We start from the raw sequence: 19,748 nt of genomic DNA, 5'->3' as shown, positions 1-19,748 counted from the left end.
TACTTCTACTTTTGTATACTTTCATACAGGTCTTTCATTTTTATATTGTGGTAATGCCACATTTACAATGTAAAGAAAATATCAAGAGTACTTCTTCCAACGCTGCACATAGGTGACCTGAAATAGTATTCTCATTTGCATGTACTGGATATCATTCGTTTATATTCAAAAATGCATTTCTTGACAGACATGGACATTGAGTAAACCATTCAGTGTGTCTCCTCGTGATCTTTTGGACTATGACTCTTCCTCAATAATTCACAATCCTGTACATTATCACATGCATGAGTAATCCATACATTTTGTGATCAATTTGACCCACATCCCCCTATTTATTTGGTGAGCAAGCAGTTATTTCGAATACTCTGGAGCATTCAAAAATAAATGTAATCTTTTACTTTATAACAGTGGTTCTCAAATTAGAACCCAGGAACCAGAAGGGGTCCTTGACGAGGTTCCAGAGGTCCATAGAAAACAAACTTAATATGGTATCAGTTTCACCAGTCCATTATATAACTCGGCTATTCAAAAATTCCAAACTAATTTGGAATAAGTATGAGAAATGTTAACACCACAAATCTCCACCAACATATGTTCAGATGGGGTCCACATCAATATGGTGGTCCTTGACATGAAAATGTTTGAGAACCACTGCTTTACATACAGTTTTTGATAGCTCTTGAGTTTGAGTGCAGTACTCCAGTCCAGAGGAGCAGACCAGGAGGAGGGGTCTCTCCCAGGCAGGGCAGGAAGGGGCACATGGCACTTTAAGGCAGAAGGCCACAACAACAACTATTACTGGAAGAAATATGGCTTGAACCAGAGAGCATACCGCAGTATCCGTGTGAACAGAAACAAAGCTCTGTGAGAGTTCCTTCACCTTTAGACGTGAAGCAATATATAATAATAAAAAAAGATTTAAGAAGGCTACAATATAAGATTATTACGAATATACAAAGCTTTTTGAGATACATTATGCAGCATTTTTGAACTTTGAACAACAACAACAACACTTCAGTAGTGGAGGTCGACTAGCAGACAAGCGTTTTACATAAACAGCCTCAACTTTTGAGCATTCTGACCTCGTCAATTCTCCCGCGACGACTGTGTATTCAAACACAGGCAAAGGTCGCAGGGGTCACAGGGGTCACAGTTAGCCACAGAGGAAGGAATAAATAAACACTGACATTTTGGAAAGATTAAATACCAACATTCGGTGCCTTTTCAGAGCAACTCCCCCGGGCCGGATCTTTTTACATGTCCCACATAAGAGACGAGTTCAGTGTCCAGACGGTGAGGCACGATGTCAGCAGGCACAGTGGGGGCAGTTTTAAATTCTCCACATCCCGCCTTGACTCCTCCGCTCAACAACAGATCATCAAACTAACAACTGTCAGACGCAATGCATTCTCAGCTTGAAGAGTCTGAAGACAAAAGAAGTAGCGAAAGCAGCCATTCTACAGTACAAGGACATGTGGATTGGCTGTTTTCGCTATTTGTCGTACGATGAAGTTGGCTGAAAGTGGCAGGTTTCAGTCAGAGTTCTTGTAGTTGGTGAACAGGTTGTACAGGACTCTGAGAGTGGACTTGAGGTTCAGGTTGACGACATCTGCGGAGGAAGTGAGACGGAACACATCGTGAGGACAACGCAAGAGTACGAAACAGCACGGAACACAGGAAAATGAGAGACGGAAGCAGTAATGTGAACATTAGATCCCATCGCAAAGCAAGGATATGAAAAACTTGAAATATTAAGAAAATAAATCTCAGTTTAGAGGCTGAAAACTGCCCGTTGATCACATTTACAGTTCCAAAAAGAGCTTCCTTTTCATTTGGCTTTTGAAGGACATTTTCAAGACTTTAAGCCTTTACAAATGAATATCAAATGAACTGCATAAAAGGAGCATCTGTGCACTCATATCTGTGCCAGAATCTTGTTATATGCGAGCTTTCGCTCGCTTTGGACATATGAGGTTTCCACCTGACAGAGACGATATCTCATATATTTCAGCTCCACACCACCTAAGTTGGATAGAATGTTATACTTCAAAGTATAGCTTTGATTTCCTCTCAATTCAAAGAGCAAAACAACCTTGATTCTACTTAATGAATGCCATGTTGTACTTTTATCCGCTAATTGCAATGTGGAATTCAAAGATGGTCTATGAGAACCTGGCAAGACACAGGTCAGGAAGTTAACAGAATGCATACAGGATTACTGATATAACCTAACTGCAATATGGTATCTGACATTGAAAGAGCAGAGAAGATGTTAGAAACTAATATTCATGAACACAAAAGGAGATTTGAGAATTCATAATACAATTACAGTGAAAGAATAATGGTAAGTGCAATATTGTTACACAAGTAGGTAATAGTGTGTATACAAGAGAGAAGAAATGTTGAAGTACATTGGAATGTAAAGTGTTTAATCTCCATGTTACAGACTTTTAGTGAGACTGGATTACTTTAGAGAAGGAAATACAATGGATTACATAAAAACAATAATGGATAATTGAAATTACGTTTTGCTTAGTAAATCATGAGGACTGTTTGATGGTTCACAGATTGTAAAAACTGTTACCACAGACCAGATGAGTTCCACATGTTAACAGTGAAACAAGGGCTCCATCTAGTGGACACAAGTGTAAGTACCACTATTCAAATGGCACTCAGTTACAGTAGTACTAGTATATGATATCCCAAAATGAAAGTCATGCTCCTTAAAGTTCACTGGTTCTCGTACTATAACTCAAATGTTGCCACTGTACCATACCTTCTGGTCTGGCCTTGGGCTTCTTCAAGCCTCCATCTTGCATCAGCTCAAAAGCAAATGCAACATTATGGACCTTAGAGAAAGAGCAGGAAAATGTACAGTTTAACCTTTTATGCCACATATAATAGCTGATATGCAAGCTCAGGGGCGTAAGGACCTGGCAATAGGCCCCAGTGCAGGTATTTTGTTTTGTTTAGTAATTCTGCTATTTTTTACAAACAGATAATAGGCCTACATGTCTCTTTGCAATTTGTCTCCAAAGACGGACCGATTTTCATGAGACCTTTCAAATACATAATCAATCAGTTATATCTCAGGAACGGAAAAACAAGTGTGGGCGTCTTTTGATTCAAATGAACTCCAGCGATATCACAACATTTTAAATCATTGACTAAAGATACAAAGTAGTTGGCCATCTGGAGAGGTCACAGTTCCGTTCATCTCTGCAAGACGAATCCGAACTGATCATTAATTAACTCCACAATGTTAACCCTAATTCTATTAGTTATCCATTAACAATTTCTCATTCGTTACCTTTGATTATTCAAATATTTCTGTGCCTTGCTCCTTAAAAATAATTGTCAATTAACATGACAAATAGTATTGCTCATTTTCACAGTTTCCCTGCGGCTTGTTGCTTCTTCGGCAATCTCATATTGCGTCATATGGTTCTTTATTGCTCTGATTGGTTGATGTTAACTTATCGCAGACAGATGGGTGATCCAATCACCAGCAAATTATTGTGATTTTATTAAATGCCCAAATGGTGCTGCCCTGTTTCAAATGAATACTTCCCAGATGGTTCTGCATAGCAAACCATATGGCTGTGCCAGGTTACTATAACGCAAAGAAAGACTAATAATTGAGTGACATTTCATCACTGATTTCACTGCTACACACCTGAAGCCAGATGGAGCTAATTATATGGGCTGTTTTCCGACAAGCTTGAGCATTTAAACCACGCACCTTCTGTTCAAAGCTCTCTGGGGTGAGGAAGAAGTTGTATAGAGGAACAAAGTAGTCTTCCAATAGTCCCATCAGAAGAACCAGATACACACCATCAGCAAACTGCACACGCGCAAGCACACACACACACACACACACACACACAGGTGCAAATGTTCATGCTCATGTTCTCTGATAATAAAATCAAAGAAAGAGGTCCCGCACACCGTCTGGAACTTGCAAAAATGTTGCTCTTTATTAAATCAATGTTTCGTTAGACCTTCATCAGGACAGACAAACGGCTTTGCCTGAAAGCTAATGCTGTAGTTCATCATACATTAGAAACACATTATACCAGTCAGTTCTGACCTCACATTTGGATTAATTTACGAATATAAGTGAATATCTCTCCAGAACAGCACTTATACGATAACCTGACTCCGCCAGATGGAAAAGGCCATGTTTCACAACTGACTTCCATCTGGAATCACTGTAGCCCAATCACTGAAGAACGCTGGCCCTTCTTTTTCAAGCTACTTGGCAGGTGATTGGCTTCTCTGTCTTTCCTGTCTATGTTCACTTGAAACTATCAATAAAGGTAGAAAAAGCCAAATACAAATCTTAAAAAAAAAAAAAAAAAAACTGGTTTAATGGCAACAATGCAATGCAACTGGCAATGTCTCACAATGTAGCACTTCCTCGATCAGTCCCTATCATGAATTATTGCTTAATACTTAATAGTGTAATGACAGTTCATTGTAATGCACTTTGATGATCATCATCATACTGTATAAGATTGTGAGAAAAATAAAACAAATCTTACCTGAGACTCCAGCTCAGTAACTTCAAGGTTCAGCTTGTTCAGATGTTTATTCACAAAGGTGATTAGAGACTGGTGGTGAGATAAATAAGACATGATAAAACAGCTGTACAGTCACCGAATTGTGTCATTAAAACCAAGTGTTCCTATTCCAGGCATGCCATAATAGGTGAACCTTTGGCAGAAAATAGCGAACATTTGGCAAACAATGTTATAGCGAGAGAAAAGTAGCTGGCCATGGATAAACCTTAGGAGAACCTGGTCAAAGTAGTAGTGTAGAAGTGGTTAAAGAAACAAATGTGTAATACATCTCTTCGTACCGTCTTGACCACATTCAGTTTGTCAGGTGCATGGTCCAGTAGCGTGTCAAATGCATCCCTTTCTGAAAAGGACAGTATGATTAGTGGGAGGTTGACAATGACAATGACAATACAAAATGCATGACATTGCAACGTATACATAAAATGTATGTGTTAGAAAAGAGGTTCCAACCACTGGTACTAGTACCACTAGTGGTACTTGAGTCCCCCTCTGCTGGTACACAGAGGAGTCTCCCAAAAAAGGAGAAAAAAGACAAAAGTGGAATGAACATGGTACTTCAGTATGAAAACGTTGGAAACCAATGTGTTAAACTCACCAAATCGACCCATCATCATCCTACAAAATGTGACAAAAAACAGATAGTTAGGATTTAAATAATAACCATAACCCTGGTGTCCCTATTTTGGGCATATTTTTAAAGAAATGGTGCCTTATATATTTTTGAGGGGCGCTAGCCCTCCAATTGTCTAGCTTTGGGGGTTTGTGTGAACACAAACATTGGCTGATGACTGGCTGATCTCACCCCAGTGATGATTTGATTGGCAAAGAACATATTGAGGATAAAAGAGGATAAAAGTGAGAAGACACCAAAAGAGATTGGCCGGAATGACATTTGTGACGTTAGATTGGTTGAGCACGGAATGTGATGTATGATGATGTATGATAAGACAAGTGTGATTTTTAATTTATATAGCAAAAATAGCCGATCTACAAGCTTCTGTATACACAAAATATAATAAAATCACACCCATGTGAAGTTCCGGCCAATCAGAATTTGCGTCCTCACCTTCGTCTTCAATGTTTGTGTTACGCAACACTCAAAATTGTCCATTCATTGTCAATGGCATTTAATGTTTGGGTTAGGATAAAGTTTGTGTTTGCACACACACTAAAAGCTGGACACGCGCCTCAAAAAAAGAATAATGAAAAAAAGAAATATGAAGATTTGAACTGTAGCAATTCACACTTACTCTGTGGTGGTCGTCAGCTCCTTAGTCACATGAGAAGTCTGTAGTATGCCCTCTTTTTTCTGCCGAAGACAAAGTCAAGGCCATTTTATTACACACAACAGAAGACTCTGTTGAGAGCTTTCGCTACTTCTTTTGTCTTCAGACTCTTCAAGACTTATTATTTTTCACAGCTCAGTAACTAACACAGGTTAACTATGGACAGATGATACAGCAGTGGCTGTATCATCTCAAAATCTCAAAAGTATACCTGTACTCATTGTGAAAATATAGCCTCTCTCAAATTAAATAAATAAATTGAAAATGTTCACGTAATGATATGCCCAATATATGCATGAACCACTGATACCAGAAGATAAAGAAAATTCACTGGTCACATGATAACATTAAATGTAGTCACAAAACTCACATGTAGTCAAATTGACTACTTGATAAATTAGTATCTGAGCACCACTCCATCTCCTTCGGGCCCTCATACCAATGGTTCGCAATCTTTTTGATGTCCAGGACCCCAAATTCATATTTATTTGGGCGTGGGCCCCCAGAAGAGTACAAAATGTTTTTAAATGATTTAAAAATGGACAAAAGAAATGTGGGTTTATAGATCGGCTATTTATGAATAGCCAAAGTATAACATATGGTAAATCATTGTGATGCTATATTCACTGATTTTGCTGGGGACCCCCTGGAACCTCCTCAAGGACAAGGACCCCCTGGAACCTCCTCAAGGACCCCCTGGGGGTCCCCGGACGCCACTTTGAGAACTGTCTCATACAGTATTGTGAAGTGCTAATATGGATCCTTTCCTGTGTTGATATTCTCACCTTGATGACCACCACCTGTACAGCCACATTCTCCGGCAGTCTGATGGCAGCCAGGAAGTGCATAGCCAGAGCCACCAGCAGATACACAATGGCCACCAGGTTCTTGGAGTGAATAGCTGCAGAGAAAGTAAAGGCCACAAGAGGGCACTAGTGTCAACACCTCAAATCAACCAGCCCTTTATGATGCTTAGTAAATGTGACAAATACATTCTATGACAATGTGTGCAAATCATTGTGTAAATTATTCAAGTCTTAAATACAAAATTCAACATGGGCAATTTTAAACATGTAATGTGATCCGAGTGCATTATTTGTTGATGCAAACCTTGTAAATTGTGTGTGGTAATCAGTGTGTAGGCTACTTAATTGACCGGGGTCCCCCAGGGCTTCATAGTTGGTACGCTCCTTTTCCCCTAGCACTGAGTGGGATGAGACTAATATCCACGCAGTGATAGTAGTATCGCTACATGAGGCTATCGCCATGCTCCACCATGCAGAGTGATAATACAATAACAATTTATTCATTCAAATAAGTCCAGGGTGTTGGAGCTATAAAGTAGGGACTCACAGTCAACGCTCCACTCTATGGACCAGCCGTGAGGTCTCAGCATGTCGTTGACGGCCTCCAGCACCGTCTGGAGCTTCTGCTTCTGACCGATCTCTGACTGGGTCACCTCGGCCACGTTCAGCTTCCTACCGGACAGCTTCTCTGTCAGTGGCCAGGACAGAGCGGAGGACATTTTATTTTTTATTTAACCTTTATTGAACCAGTAAAAACACATTGAGACAGAATCTCTTTTTGGGAACTGGACACGAGGCAGAAATAAAATGACACAATCAATGCTACATCAGTACAAAACATTACAAAAACAGACATTCATGAATAACCTCAAGTACCTAGAAATAAAATACAATAATCTCCAAAGTGATATAACTTTAAGTGACTACAATGATACAAAAATGAACAGTATGTACAGAAATAAATAAATATATGAGCCTACACAGAGGCTAATACAGTACATGTCCGAACATGTGCAAATGTTGGAGTGTACATAATTATGACGTGATCCTTTTGAAACTTCTCAGGGGAATTTTCAAAGCCAATTTGAGTCTGGTCTGTAGGCCGTTCCATGACCTAAGAACGACTTCCTGACGCTCTGCAAGCTTGTACATCTCAAATTTTTAATACCTTGAATTACATAGTTAGTAGTTTGAGAACTACTGATTTATTTGTAGAATCGGTCTCAGGACTATTAATGGGTTACAGTAAAAAAAAAAATCTGGGTTGGCAGGCATATAGTATATATTAACTCATATATGTGAAAGGCTGTGAGCTTGTTGATCGGCGATGGGAAAGTTTGAAAACTCACCAAATAATTTCTGAAGAACCTGTCCGTCATAGCAATCCTCCTCCAGGTTCTTGACGATGATCCTGTCTTCCTCCAACTCGCTGTTAATCCAGTCGATCAGGACCTGGGTGCGCACACACACACACACACACACACACACCACACACCACACACACACACACACACACACACACACACACACACACACACACACACACACACACACACACACGTTGGATTCATGTTGAAGTCAGTACTTTCAGACATTAAACCTCTTAAATCCTCAATACTGAGTAAACTTACCCTGTACTTGGTCTGCTCTTTTTTACCCCTCAAATAGCTGATGTACAAGCTCACAACGCGTTGCAGCGTGACACGTTGTGAGGTTGTGAGATCTGCTATTTTTGGCTAATGTTCCTCCCAGAATAGTGATGCTAAGGCTCGGAATGGTCACTACCAGATATCCCTGAACGTAACCTTAGTAAAACTACACCTAAACCTAACCTTATTAAACGATGCTGCAGCCTAAACATAGCCTCAATCTTAACCTAAGTAAAAACTATGCCTAAACCTAACCTAATTCCTAATCTTAACCCCATAAACCTAACCTAATTCCTAATCTTAACTCATAAACCTAACCTAATTCCTAATATTAACCTCATAAACCTAACCTAATTCTTAATCTTAACCTCATAAACCTAACCTTAACCTCAGGAAAACAAATATAAGAATACAAGAACTGCTGAAAAAGTGGGGGCGAGGGTGTTTTGGGGCGAGCCTTGCAGCGCATTGTGAGCTTGGAGATCGGCTATTTATGCAGAAGGTTTGCCTATTATGACATGCCCGGTTCAGAATAGGATGTTATGGTTCATGTGGTTCAACAATAAAGTACCTTCAGAAGTTCTTTGAACTTGGGGTTCTCTCTAGACGTTGGGTCCAACATGCTCCTCTCTGCATTCTCCTCTGATGAAGATGGAAGAGACATAAAGATGGTAGAAAAAAGGGTAGAAGTCAGAAAACCTTCTGACACAAAGAAACCTCTCATTTAGTCGCATGCACGCACGCACACACACACGCATGCACGCACACACACACACACACACACACACACACACACACACACACACACACACTTTCCATTTCACACCCCAGTGATTCAGACAGTGAATATGAAGTACTGTAGAAGGGTGTTGTCTTCACAGTACACCATGCACCTAGTCAGTGGATGTTTCATTTCCTATTAATGTACTGTCACTCCACCCTTCCCAACGAAGTCATACAGTATGTGTTGTAAACAGAGTAACCTCTAGAAATGCTGACAGTACACAATGCAGTGCTCACTTGGCTTCAGCTTTTAGTCAGCAAGGAAGTACGGCAGTCTAGGGTCGCAAGAGTTCATCAAAATTATCGACTTTATAAATTCTTACTGCAAACTTATCTCTAATAGATTTTACAGGAAAAAAATTGGAAAAAAAGAGAAAAACAACAACTTCATAGTGAAAATTCTACCAAAAACAGCCAATCTACAAGGATGCAGAATGGTTATTTTCACCAAAAGTTAGTCAGAGAATATAATAGGGTTCATACTTCATATGGTAAATGTGAGTTGTGTGTTTACCCATAAGAGTGTCCTCAGGATGGATCTCCATCCCCGAAGGCAGCATGGGAGCATGGATGGCATTCTTCCCGTCTTCATGGAGATCACTCACTAACACACACACACACACACACACACACACACACACACACACACACACACACACACACACACACACACACACACACACACACACACACACAGAGAGACAGACAGACAGACATATTATGTTATTATGCATATTATGCATATTATGTTAAAAGACAGCAGCGTATATTGCACTCTACTGTGCACACTTTTCCAGTTAAACAATGTGACAACAATTAAAGGAAGCTCGCACAAAATAATTTCACCCACTCCTTTATAGTGTATACAGTGTGTAAACAAAGCTTAACTTTGAACTTTGAGAGATTCATCTGTGTAATAAAAAGTAGAGTCAGCAGAACAGGAAGCTATGAACATGAACAACCTATATGATCCCCAGAGATAAATTCTGGATGCCATAAACAAATTCAGTTCAAATGTCAGCCCCACTGACATGACTGACCAGTCACAGGGCGATGTGTTTGGACACACCCTGTGCCACTAAGTACTAACTAACTGCCACCTGTTGAGTTGTGACCTCTTTCATTATGTTTCCCATTGCATCCCAGTTATGGAAGAAGTACTCACATAAGTAATGGTATCAACACTGCAATGTAGGGCTGTCCCGATCCGATAACGTGATCGGAAATCAGGATCACGTCATTTTCAGATGATCGGAATTAGACAGCTGGTGGATGGAAAAGAAGCTCCACTTCCGCGGACGACTTGCGTGACGGCCAGATTCCCGGAAGCGCTCTCCTCCGCGTCAGTCGTCCGCGGAGGTGGAGCTTAATTCCCATCCACCAGCTGTCTAAAAACCAGCTGCTCACACGCCGCACAGCTTCTTCTGTCCGCGGCGCAAAACCGCTTTGCGATTAGGTGTGGAAAGGGCTTCAGTCTACTTAAACCCTGCTTGTCTCTTTGTTCTCTGCCAGATTATATTCCTGTGTCCCTGTGCTCTCTGCTCCTCTGCCCCAGTCCCACCAGTTTGCTTGCATTTAGCCTTTGTTTTTTGACCACCTGCCTGGATTCTGACCTTCCTTTTGCCTGCCGGATATTGGATTTGATTCCCAGGGTTTTTTGTGGATTTATGTTCATGGACTTGCTGTTGGACTTCATTTCCTATATGAACTGCGGAATTACAATTAAAACTCAGTTTAACCTTCAATCTGTTTCCGTCCGCTTCTGGGTCCTAAAGTCATATCCTGACACAAACTTGGCCCAAACGTATTCTCATTGTGCAGAATGTCCCATTTGACAGGTTCAAAATGTATGAGAAATAGCTTGTAGATCTGCAATTTTCAAAGTAGGGCTGAAGTGGTTAGTGTGCTTGATGATAATAATCAACATAAAAAAATAAAATAATAAACTAGCCGATCAGATCTACATCAACACGTTGTGATCTTGTAGATCGGCTATTTGAACTATTTTTTTTATGTTTTTCAAAATAGTAAAAAATGGCATAGCCTATAAGTTTAGAGATAAGAGGTAAGATACAGTATACAGTAGCACAAAGGCACTAGGCAGAGAGGGAAAGAAAGCTTCAGTACATGAGTGAAGTAAATGAGGGAAGCTAACTATAGGGAGAAAAGCAAATTAATCAAGTTTATCAATATTAATGTACAATTTAGGTATAGCACAGCACACCCTCTTATCCACAGCAACTTTACAGTAGGCTACATGTGACAACTTCAAGGTCACAATAAGAGTGATGAAGCTATCCAACAACAGGTTAGGTGGTTGAGCAAATTATGCAAAAACAAAAGTGCAAAGTAGACATCAAACCTGGCAACTAAAAACATACTTTCAATGGTTTGTGTCACTGGTTCTCAAAGCGAAAGCGGGGTCCAGAGACCCTCTGTGGTCTCAATGAGGAACACTTTAAACACTTAAGGCTACTGGGAGCTGATGGTATAGGTGTGGTGCTCCAACTCAGCATCTATCTCCCAAGGGGTCTAGCGCATTGTAACAGGGATAGACTCCCACGTTCTCGGCTGATTCCGACAATAGGCTTCTCCGACCTACATAGTCGGCTTAACTAACACCCAGGAACTCAGAGTCTCTGACGCCACACGTTTCCCTATGGACCTAAGCTGCTGCTGCTCCTCAAATATTCCATCAGAGCTTCATTAATCACTCAACCAGCTAATTTCCATTATTAGTCGATGACGCCCAAATCATATTAGCAAAATTTTTTTTTTACAGTAAATTGACTGATTGCATTTACTGCTACCGTTGTTCCAGTTATAGTCTAGAATAGATCTATATAGTAAAGTTCTGTCTATTGTTGAGCCAAGAGGCAAAGTGTATACAGTTCATCACTTATTAATGCTTACCTTTAAAGATAGCATTAATGATGAGGTTTCCATGTCAGACTGGAGAGTGAAGACCCGAGGGTTAGGGTGCAATTGATTTATGTCTTTTTATATTCCTACGGCTCAATTTGCAAGGCCTGGACAAGGTTAGTGTTGTTATAAAATCTATTCTCAGATCGACATCACTAGCCTAGGAATAATCTCCCAAAGAAAAAAAAAGAAAAAAAGCAGCATTTTGTTATTGATCTGACCAACATCCTGCCATTCGAATGAAAATTGAAATTGATTTGAGCCAGTTAGGTCTGGGGAGAATACTGTTATTTCAAAAACCAATGGAAATCATAATTTCAAGGTATGTGCAGAAAAGGGGATACACAGTAGAGCTCAGGGAGGAGTCGTCCCCACAGATTTGCAATCTGATTCAGTTTGCATTCATAGCAACTAATCTCACGTCTGATCCAGAGGGGCGGCAACAGTAGCCTCACATCTTACTACAGATCAGCATTTCCGTCATAATTACGGCAAAGGCATGCTGCGTTTCATCGTACAGTAATTGTGCTATACAGTACTTCCTCCGGCTGTGTGTATCTGTGAATCTGGCTGCCTTAGTGCCTCTTATGCCTTATTTATATTTAGTTAGATGCCGGTGTTGTACACCGAAAATAGCAGATCTACAAGCTCACAACACATCAACGTTGTGACGTGTTGTTATACAAATTTTGGTGTGCAGTATTATCACATTGTCTCGGTAGAAGGGGGAAATCTATGATAAAATGGTGAATTATATTTATATGATGTTAGAGACGAGAGACAATATGGAAGCAAAAATACAATAACATACATTAATTGTCAGTAATATACTGAGGATCCCAGATGTAAGACAAAGACCAGACTTGGTTGAAACACCGTTCACAGCAAGAAATAATGAAATACAAAATAAATCACGTTTGGGAACACAAACACAGTCTGCCGGTATCTTCTCTTCTTAAAAAAAAGTTATAATAAGAAATCTACCCAGCAACCTTGAAATAGGCTACTATGGATAATATGTGCCTCTTTGAGACATGTATTATGCAGTTGAACATCTAAAACTAAATATCTAAAGCATAAAATAGCACTCCCCCTGTAACATATTCTGTCCTCCTATACAGTATTTCAGAATTACAGTATTTATCTCATCGGTTCAACAGCATGAATACACGAGTCTCAGCTCACAGTAAACTGATAAACAAATATGGACATAAAGTAGAGTAAACCAAGGCATACCTCTCCATTCAAAATATTTAAAAGTTCCTCAAATGCAACCACAACCCTCATTATAAACAATACCTTGTTTCTTCCTCTTGGTCCCACACAGCAAACCTGCCATGATATAACCTCCTGGTGTTAGTGGCAAGTAAAGGTAGAGAAAGTCAGATTGTAATAGAGTGTGTGTTTGTGTGTGTGTGAGTGGACGGTGGGTTTGAGCAGTGGCAGGGGCGTCATCACGTGTTTATTTCTGTCACAGGCAGCCCACCCCACCAATGCGGTCCAGTTACAGTAGACGCAAAGAGGGGTGTACGTGTGTGTGTGTGTGTGTGTGTGTGTGTGTGTGTGTGTGTGTGTGTGTGTGTGTGTGTGTGCGTGCGTGCGTGCGTGCGTGCGTGCGTGCGTGCGTGTGTGGTGCACGTGGGACGCGAAGGAGACAACACAGCAGACAGTTACTCCACCACACCGTGAACCTCTGCAGTAGACAGACAGTCTCTGGTCATTAGTGGACAGGAAAGGACAGAGGAGGACATGTCTCTGGTCATTAGTGGACAGGACAGAAGTGGACGGCTGCACTGACTGGAGATCTGACACTGACAGGTAGTATACTACAGTACTGATGTTAGACAGACAGTCAGGTCAAATAACTAGATATGATAAATGAGATCACATTTAAGTCAAACCGTCATTTAAGTCAAACCGTCATTTAAAGATCAGCTAGAATGATGATGCATGTACGTAGCATGCATTCATTTTGTCCGTTGTGTTGCCACTGTCAGCAACTCAGACAGTTAAGAATATTAATGTGCTTCAATAAATAAACTCAAGACGTCACAGAGCATGTGCACAGTGCCTTTAATCTACTTTGCTGTGTCTGTCAATAATGATCATGCAGCAAATGTATTCCTTTTAACAGAATTAGTCCAGTTCAATAGCAACTGCATGGGGCCTGCAGTCATTAATAAATCTTCCCCCTACTGTGTTGCAGCTATTCAGAGAACCACGTTGTATTAATCACACACAAGCCCTATGTTATACTTCATCGTACGATGGTGAAATTAGCCGCTATGTGATGTGCGTGAGCTTGTAGATCTGTTACTTCCAGCCGCAATAAAAAAAAAACTCAACTAAAATGGCTTGCCAGAAATAGAAACGGCAGCTTGAAAGTGGTTAGGGACCATTCAGATTAAGGATCAGCCTATTGTTATGACAGCACCAGCAACACACGGTTTCATTTTCTAAAAGCACTGATCACATTGTATAGAATCCAGCCTAGCCATAAAACAACGCATGAAGCAGATGGAAATCAGCCCCTGTCTCATTGGTTCCAGTGCTCCCCCTCATGGGGGTTTACTGGGTGAAGAATAAGATATAAATAACGTCAGCGTAAAGACCGGAGAAGACAGACAGGAGCTTAAATATAGCCCTGGATATTTACACCGACGACACAGGCTCCAGTGAGTCAGCAACAAGCACAGGAGACTCACCAACATCCCAGTGACTGGGAGAGACTAATATCACCAATTTTCCCCAGAACATTTTAAAGGGTGATGTAAGTGATATTTCTTTCATAAAGTCAGTGTTAAAAACCGGTAGCTTCATATATCTATTGTAATCATTATAGACTGTTTGTTCAGTAACAGGTGTCTGTCTCCCCATTTGTCCGGCAGAAAATACATTTCCAGGTCAAGGCCATTGGTACATCTATGATGAATAAATTATTCATTTTAATGTATATTTTTCACTCTCTTAACTTCACACTTAACACACAATTTGACTGGTAATCCAGCATGACAGTGTGTCGCGGCCGTTTCGAGTCCAGATCACGACAAACTTTGCTGTGTGTCTTCCCCCATCTCTCTCCCTGTTCCCTGTCTACCTACTGTGATCCATCAATACAGGCAAAAAAGGCCAAAAGATATGTGAAAATAAAAGAAATGTTGCTGTAATTGTAAAAAATCCAAATGTAATGTTACACTGCAAAACAAATGTCACTGCAATCCTTGTGTTGCATGAAGTTCAAAATACATATATAAGGGATTGTTGGTAATTTACGTTGTAGGTATTTAGCTCCAAATAACTTCAATACAATGAACCGCATTCCTAGATCAAATGTATAAGCAAGTAATACACAGTAAAATCCTCAGTGTTCATTTATCTATTTGTAACTCAGAGTAAAAAAAAAGTGAGTTAAATGTGTTGTGTTTTACTGTGCAGAGTTAGTCATGCTAGTTAGTTATAATTATAATACATTTTACTGCATAACCAATCGCTCCACGTTTCTTTCTGTTGTGGAAATTACACATATCTGACAGTAAATAGGGTATAAAAACCTACTACTTACACTTGTCGGCATCCATCACTGTGGGGACCTTTATACTCCCTTAACACTGTGTGTACAATCTAATCTAAAATAGACTTTTAAAAAAAGGACCAAACTATATTCCTTTGTGATGCTTATAAATTAGGGAATGGCTTTGCACTTAAGTCATATTTTATTAATGCAATGTCTATGACTGATCATGTGACTTTTATCTTATTTTCGCATGCACGCACAAACACACACGCGCACACGCACGCACGCACGCACGCACGCACGCACGCACGCACGCACGCACGCACGCACGCACGCACGCACGCACGCACGCACGCACGCACGCACGCACGCACACACACACACACACACACACACACACACACACACACACACACACACACACACACACACACACACACACACACACACACACACACACACACACACACACACACACACACACACACACACACACACACACACACACACACACACACACACACACACACACACACACACACACACACACACACACACACACACACACACACACACACACACACACACACACACACACACACACACACACACACACACACACACACACACACACACACACACACACACACACACACACACACACACACACACACACACACACACACACACACACACACACACACACACACACACACACACACACACACACTTCCTCCCTGTTTATCAGCAGAGGCAGAAACTTCCATGGCATAGGAACCAACAGGAATATGAGCTCTGTAAGAATAATATGCACACTAAATTATTGTTTTCCTCTAAGTGTACCACTTTCACTCTGGTATTCCTATTTTGGCCATGTCATTAATTATATGGGAAGATTTTCTGACATTTCTAGTTTTTCGTCATTTTCCCAAAATAGTGCTTAACCACTATAAAAAGGAGCACTTTAGCCATTTTCAACCTTATCTTGTATAATTGGTTCTAATTTATGTCTACTCACTCTGGGTCTCATTGGTGGGCTAAGGACAGTTCATAAACCTGCCTACCAATGATATCATCGATGAAAGCTAAGAGAAACTACAACCTTTCTCTTGACGTAAAGTTAGCATGTTGAAATAGAAGCCATATTTTGCTATATGCATTAATTAAAATAAATTAAACATTTGAAATGACCAACAGGTTTGTGAAATGTCCACTGTACCTCCTGAGACACAGAGCGAGTAGACAGAAATGGTGTGATCTTATAATGAGTATACAGTGTGTAATCCTAACTGAAAGGCAGTGGTGTAAATTAACTAATACATTTCCTTTTATTTATTTTTATTTAGATTTTTTACTTTAGTATTTCAAATTTTCTGTACTTTTACTTCTACTCCACTACATCTCAGAGGCAAATATTGTACTTTTACCCCACTACATTTATTTAAAAACTTTAGTTACTTTGTAGATTTTGATTATTATTAATTTATTACAAAACATACATTAACCACTCAAGCCCTATAGGGCTGAAGTGGTTAATGTATCAGCTATTTTCAAATGGCCAATATATATAAAATAATCAAAATATGTCTTTGTTTGGCCATTTGAAAATAACAGATCTACAAGTTCACAATGCGTTCAAAAGATTTTTATTGAAAACTTGAAATTGGACATTCTGCATAATGAGTACTTTTACTTTTGGTACTTTAAGTAGGCCTACATTTTGCTGCCAATAATTTTGTAGGCTACTTTTACTCAACTACATTTTGAATTGGACTTTTACTTGTAACAGAGTATTTCTATATTGCAGTATTAACTTTTCCTTAAAGTAAAACATTTGAATATTGTTTCCACCACTGCTGAAAGGGAGCTCTTTTTAAATTTCTCTTCAGAAATTGGGAGCATAATTTCTGTAAGGGCATACGTGTTGTTCTCATTGAGCACCACAAGTGCTTGACAAGTCTCTTTGTGAGTGGAACATAACACTGGCTGCTAAATAATTATCCTGTAAAAGAGAGGCAACTCTGCTAGAGCCAACTTGTTGCAGTAGGGTGTGAACATCACATCAGTCTAACTCTATATAACACACCACACCTGAAGAGACAAAAGCCACATTCTGGAAAAACATTAAGCCACCCCAATACAATGGCTGAGCACGTTTGACACATTGCCACATTAAACAAGTATAAAAAGGTGCAGTAGCACCTTTCTCCAAAGTTCTTTACAAGTATTACATTCACCCATTCACACACCGACCATAGAGTTAACCATGCAATGTACTAACCTGCTCACTGGGAGCAGGCCAGGGCTATAGTCTCTCAGACAATTTCAAGGAAAACAGGGTGCTGTTTCTCCTTTATTTTTTGACGATGGGTTCTCAGATTGGGCCAGGGCTAACCTACGGAAATCTCTCAAGGGTTATGCTCAAGGACACTTTGACACAAAGCCAGGAGGAGCATTTCACCAGTCACCACACAGGGTCACTCAAAACCACCCAGTAGTGCCATAGTGAAAAAAATGTCCATGCACACACGCACACATATGGCACACACGCACACACACACACACACACACACACACACACACACACACACACACACACACTACAGTAGAATTGTTTGCCCTGAACTCAACCCCCTGGGGAGGTGCTGAGTGCTGCTGATGATGAAGAGAATGTACTGGAGCTCTGAAGCAATTAACATGTCTAGTGAAGCTCCTTTTATGGAGGATGACAAACATGGCTGCGCACGCGCACGAGCATTATCTGCCTCTGTTTCTCTCTCTCACACACACACACACACGCAGGCGTCAAACCTCGCAGCTGTCTGCATGTTTACTCGAGAGGGGTGCACTGCAGACTATAGACTAGAGCAATGGGAGTTAAAAATAACTTGGTAAATAAACGTAAAAGTGACACAAGACACTCTCCAGACAATGCCACAAGTCAGTCAGGGTCTATCAGGGCCTGTCGGGTTTAAAGGCATAAAGAAAGTGAAATAATCTTATCTTTTTTATAACCTTGAGTTCTTTCTTGGCACCGGCGACGACGTATCTATTTATGTTTATTACATCATGTGGAATGCTTGTGTGCTATTATATAATATGCTTTGTCCGTGTTCGGCTATAGGCTACTTGCACATATACAGAGAATAATGTAGTAAAAATAGACCTTGGGGTAGTTGGGACCGTATAGCCTAATTAATTGCATCTGCCGCAACCACAGTTTTAGACAGTCTTGGGCTTAAATTAGCCTCGGATCAAGACTATCATATAGGCTATGTATTTGATCGAGTCTGACGTTTATATTTAAAAAAATCTAAATGGATTAAATACATGAGTCTTGAGACAATCAATGCTATTCGCTCCCGTGCATCCGTACGGCCGTAGTCTAACCAATATACGAAAGATGAATTAACACCTATAGCTAAATCAGGCTAAAACATTGCAATACTGTGTATATCTGATGGAAAACAATTTATCGCGATTGCAGCACCATGGACAGTAGCAGCAGAGTGGGAGGGTTGACGCGTTGCAGACGCAGACGGGAAGAAAGACTATGCAGACCAACTTACCGTCTTTAGACTTTTTCTTGCGTACCAGAGTTCCTCCTAATTTCCCAAGGAAAGATTCGTCCTTTTTCATTTTTGGGGGCTGTGATCTTGTCGGAGTCCCAGGCATTGTTGAGTGTCTACAGTCTAGTCTAGTGAGACGGTCCGTTAGAGTTGTATCCCGGTCGTCCGGCTGGGCTTTGTGCAAATCTCAGTCCCCCTGCCCCTGGTACATGCAGACACCTGCGTTGACGGGACGGACAAGACGTGACCCGAGAGCTGTAACAATACACAGACTAGAGAGAGGAAGGTCGTCTCTTTTAGCATCTGTACTGTATACTAGGGCTGAATGACTCAGTCAGGTTTGATTCATTCACCCCACAGCGCCAGTCCATGGCTGGATGAGGGATAGGGCGAGAAATAAAATGCTTGTGTGACTCATTAAACATGGCAATAAGGAATGACAATTATGTAACTTTTTTTTGTGCAAATACTATAATAACTTTAAATAGCTATACTAAGATTAAAATCATAATGTATCTTGACTTGCATTCATGCAGGCTTCTTCATGCTTCTCTCAGGGGATGTTAGGCTATACCTTTTTTAAAGGTTTCAGGTTTTAGGGTCAGAAGTTCTCAGAACGGTACCCAGAAGAGTGGG

General features: G+C 40.4%; 1 protein-coding gene across 2 annotated transcripts; it reads right to left on the bottom strand.

Annotated features, from left to right (window-relative positions):
- Positions 1-865: 865 nt before the first annotated feature.
- Positions 866-19,307, bottom strand: parvb (parvin, beta). 2 transcript variants are annotated; one of them, XM_080762616.1, is made up of 13 exons: positions 19,113-19,307; positions 9,622-9,711; positions 8,896-8,966; positions 8,025-8,127; positions 7,223-7,363; positions 6,655-6,770; positions 5,834-5,892; positions 5,179-5,198; positions 4,862-4,923; positions 4,545-4,613; positions 3,743-3,844; positions 2,777-2,849; positions 866-1,609 (listed from the first exon to the last, which is right to left on the bottom strand). In XM_080762616.1, exons 1-13 carry the CDS (start codon positions 19,216-19,218, stop codon positions 1,533-1,535), a joined length of 1,089 nt encoding a protein of 362 aa, XP_080618742.1. In that variant the 5' UTR covers positions 19,219-19,307; the 3' UTR covers positions 866-1,532. The 2 variants fall into 2 exon arrangements, with proteins under 2 accessions (XP_080618742.1, XP_080618743.1); XM_080762617.1 differs by lacking the exon at positions 19,113-19,307 and adding an exon at positions 13,329-13,445.
- Between the last annotated feature and the right edge of the window lie 441 nt (positions 19,308-19,748).

This window comes from Protomyctophum bolini (assembly GCF_963924005.1).
Source record: "Protomyctophum bolini genome assembly, chromosome: 4".
NCBI classification, from domain to species: domain Eukaryota; kingdom Metazoa; phylum Chordata; class Actinopteri; order Myctophiformes; family Myctophidae; genus Protomyctophum; species Protomyctophum bolini.
Note: the sequence above shows the minus strand (reverse complement) of the source record. Positions and strands in the feature narration are given on the sequence as shown.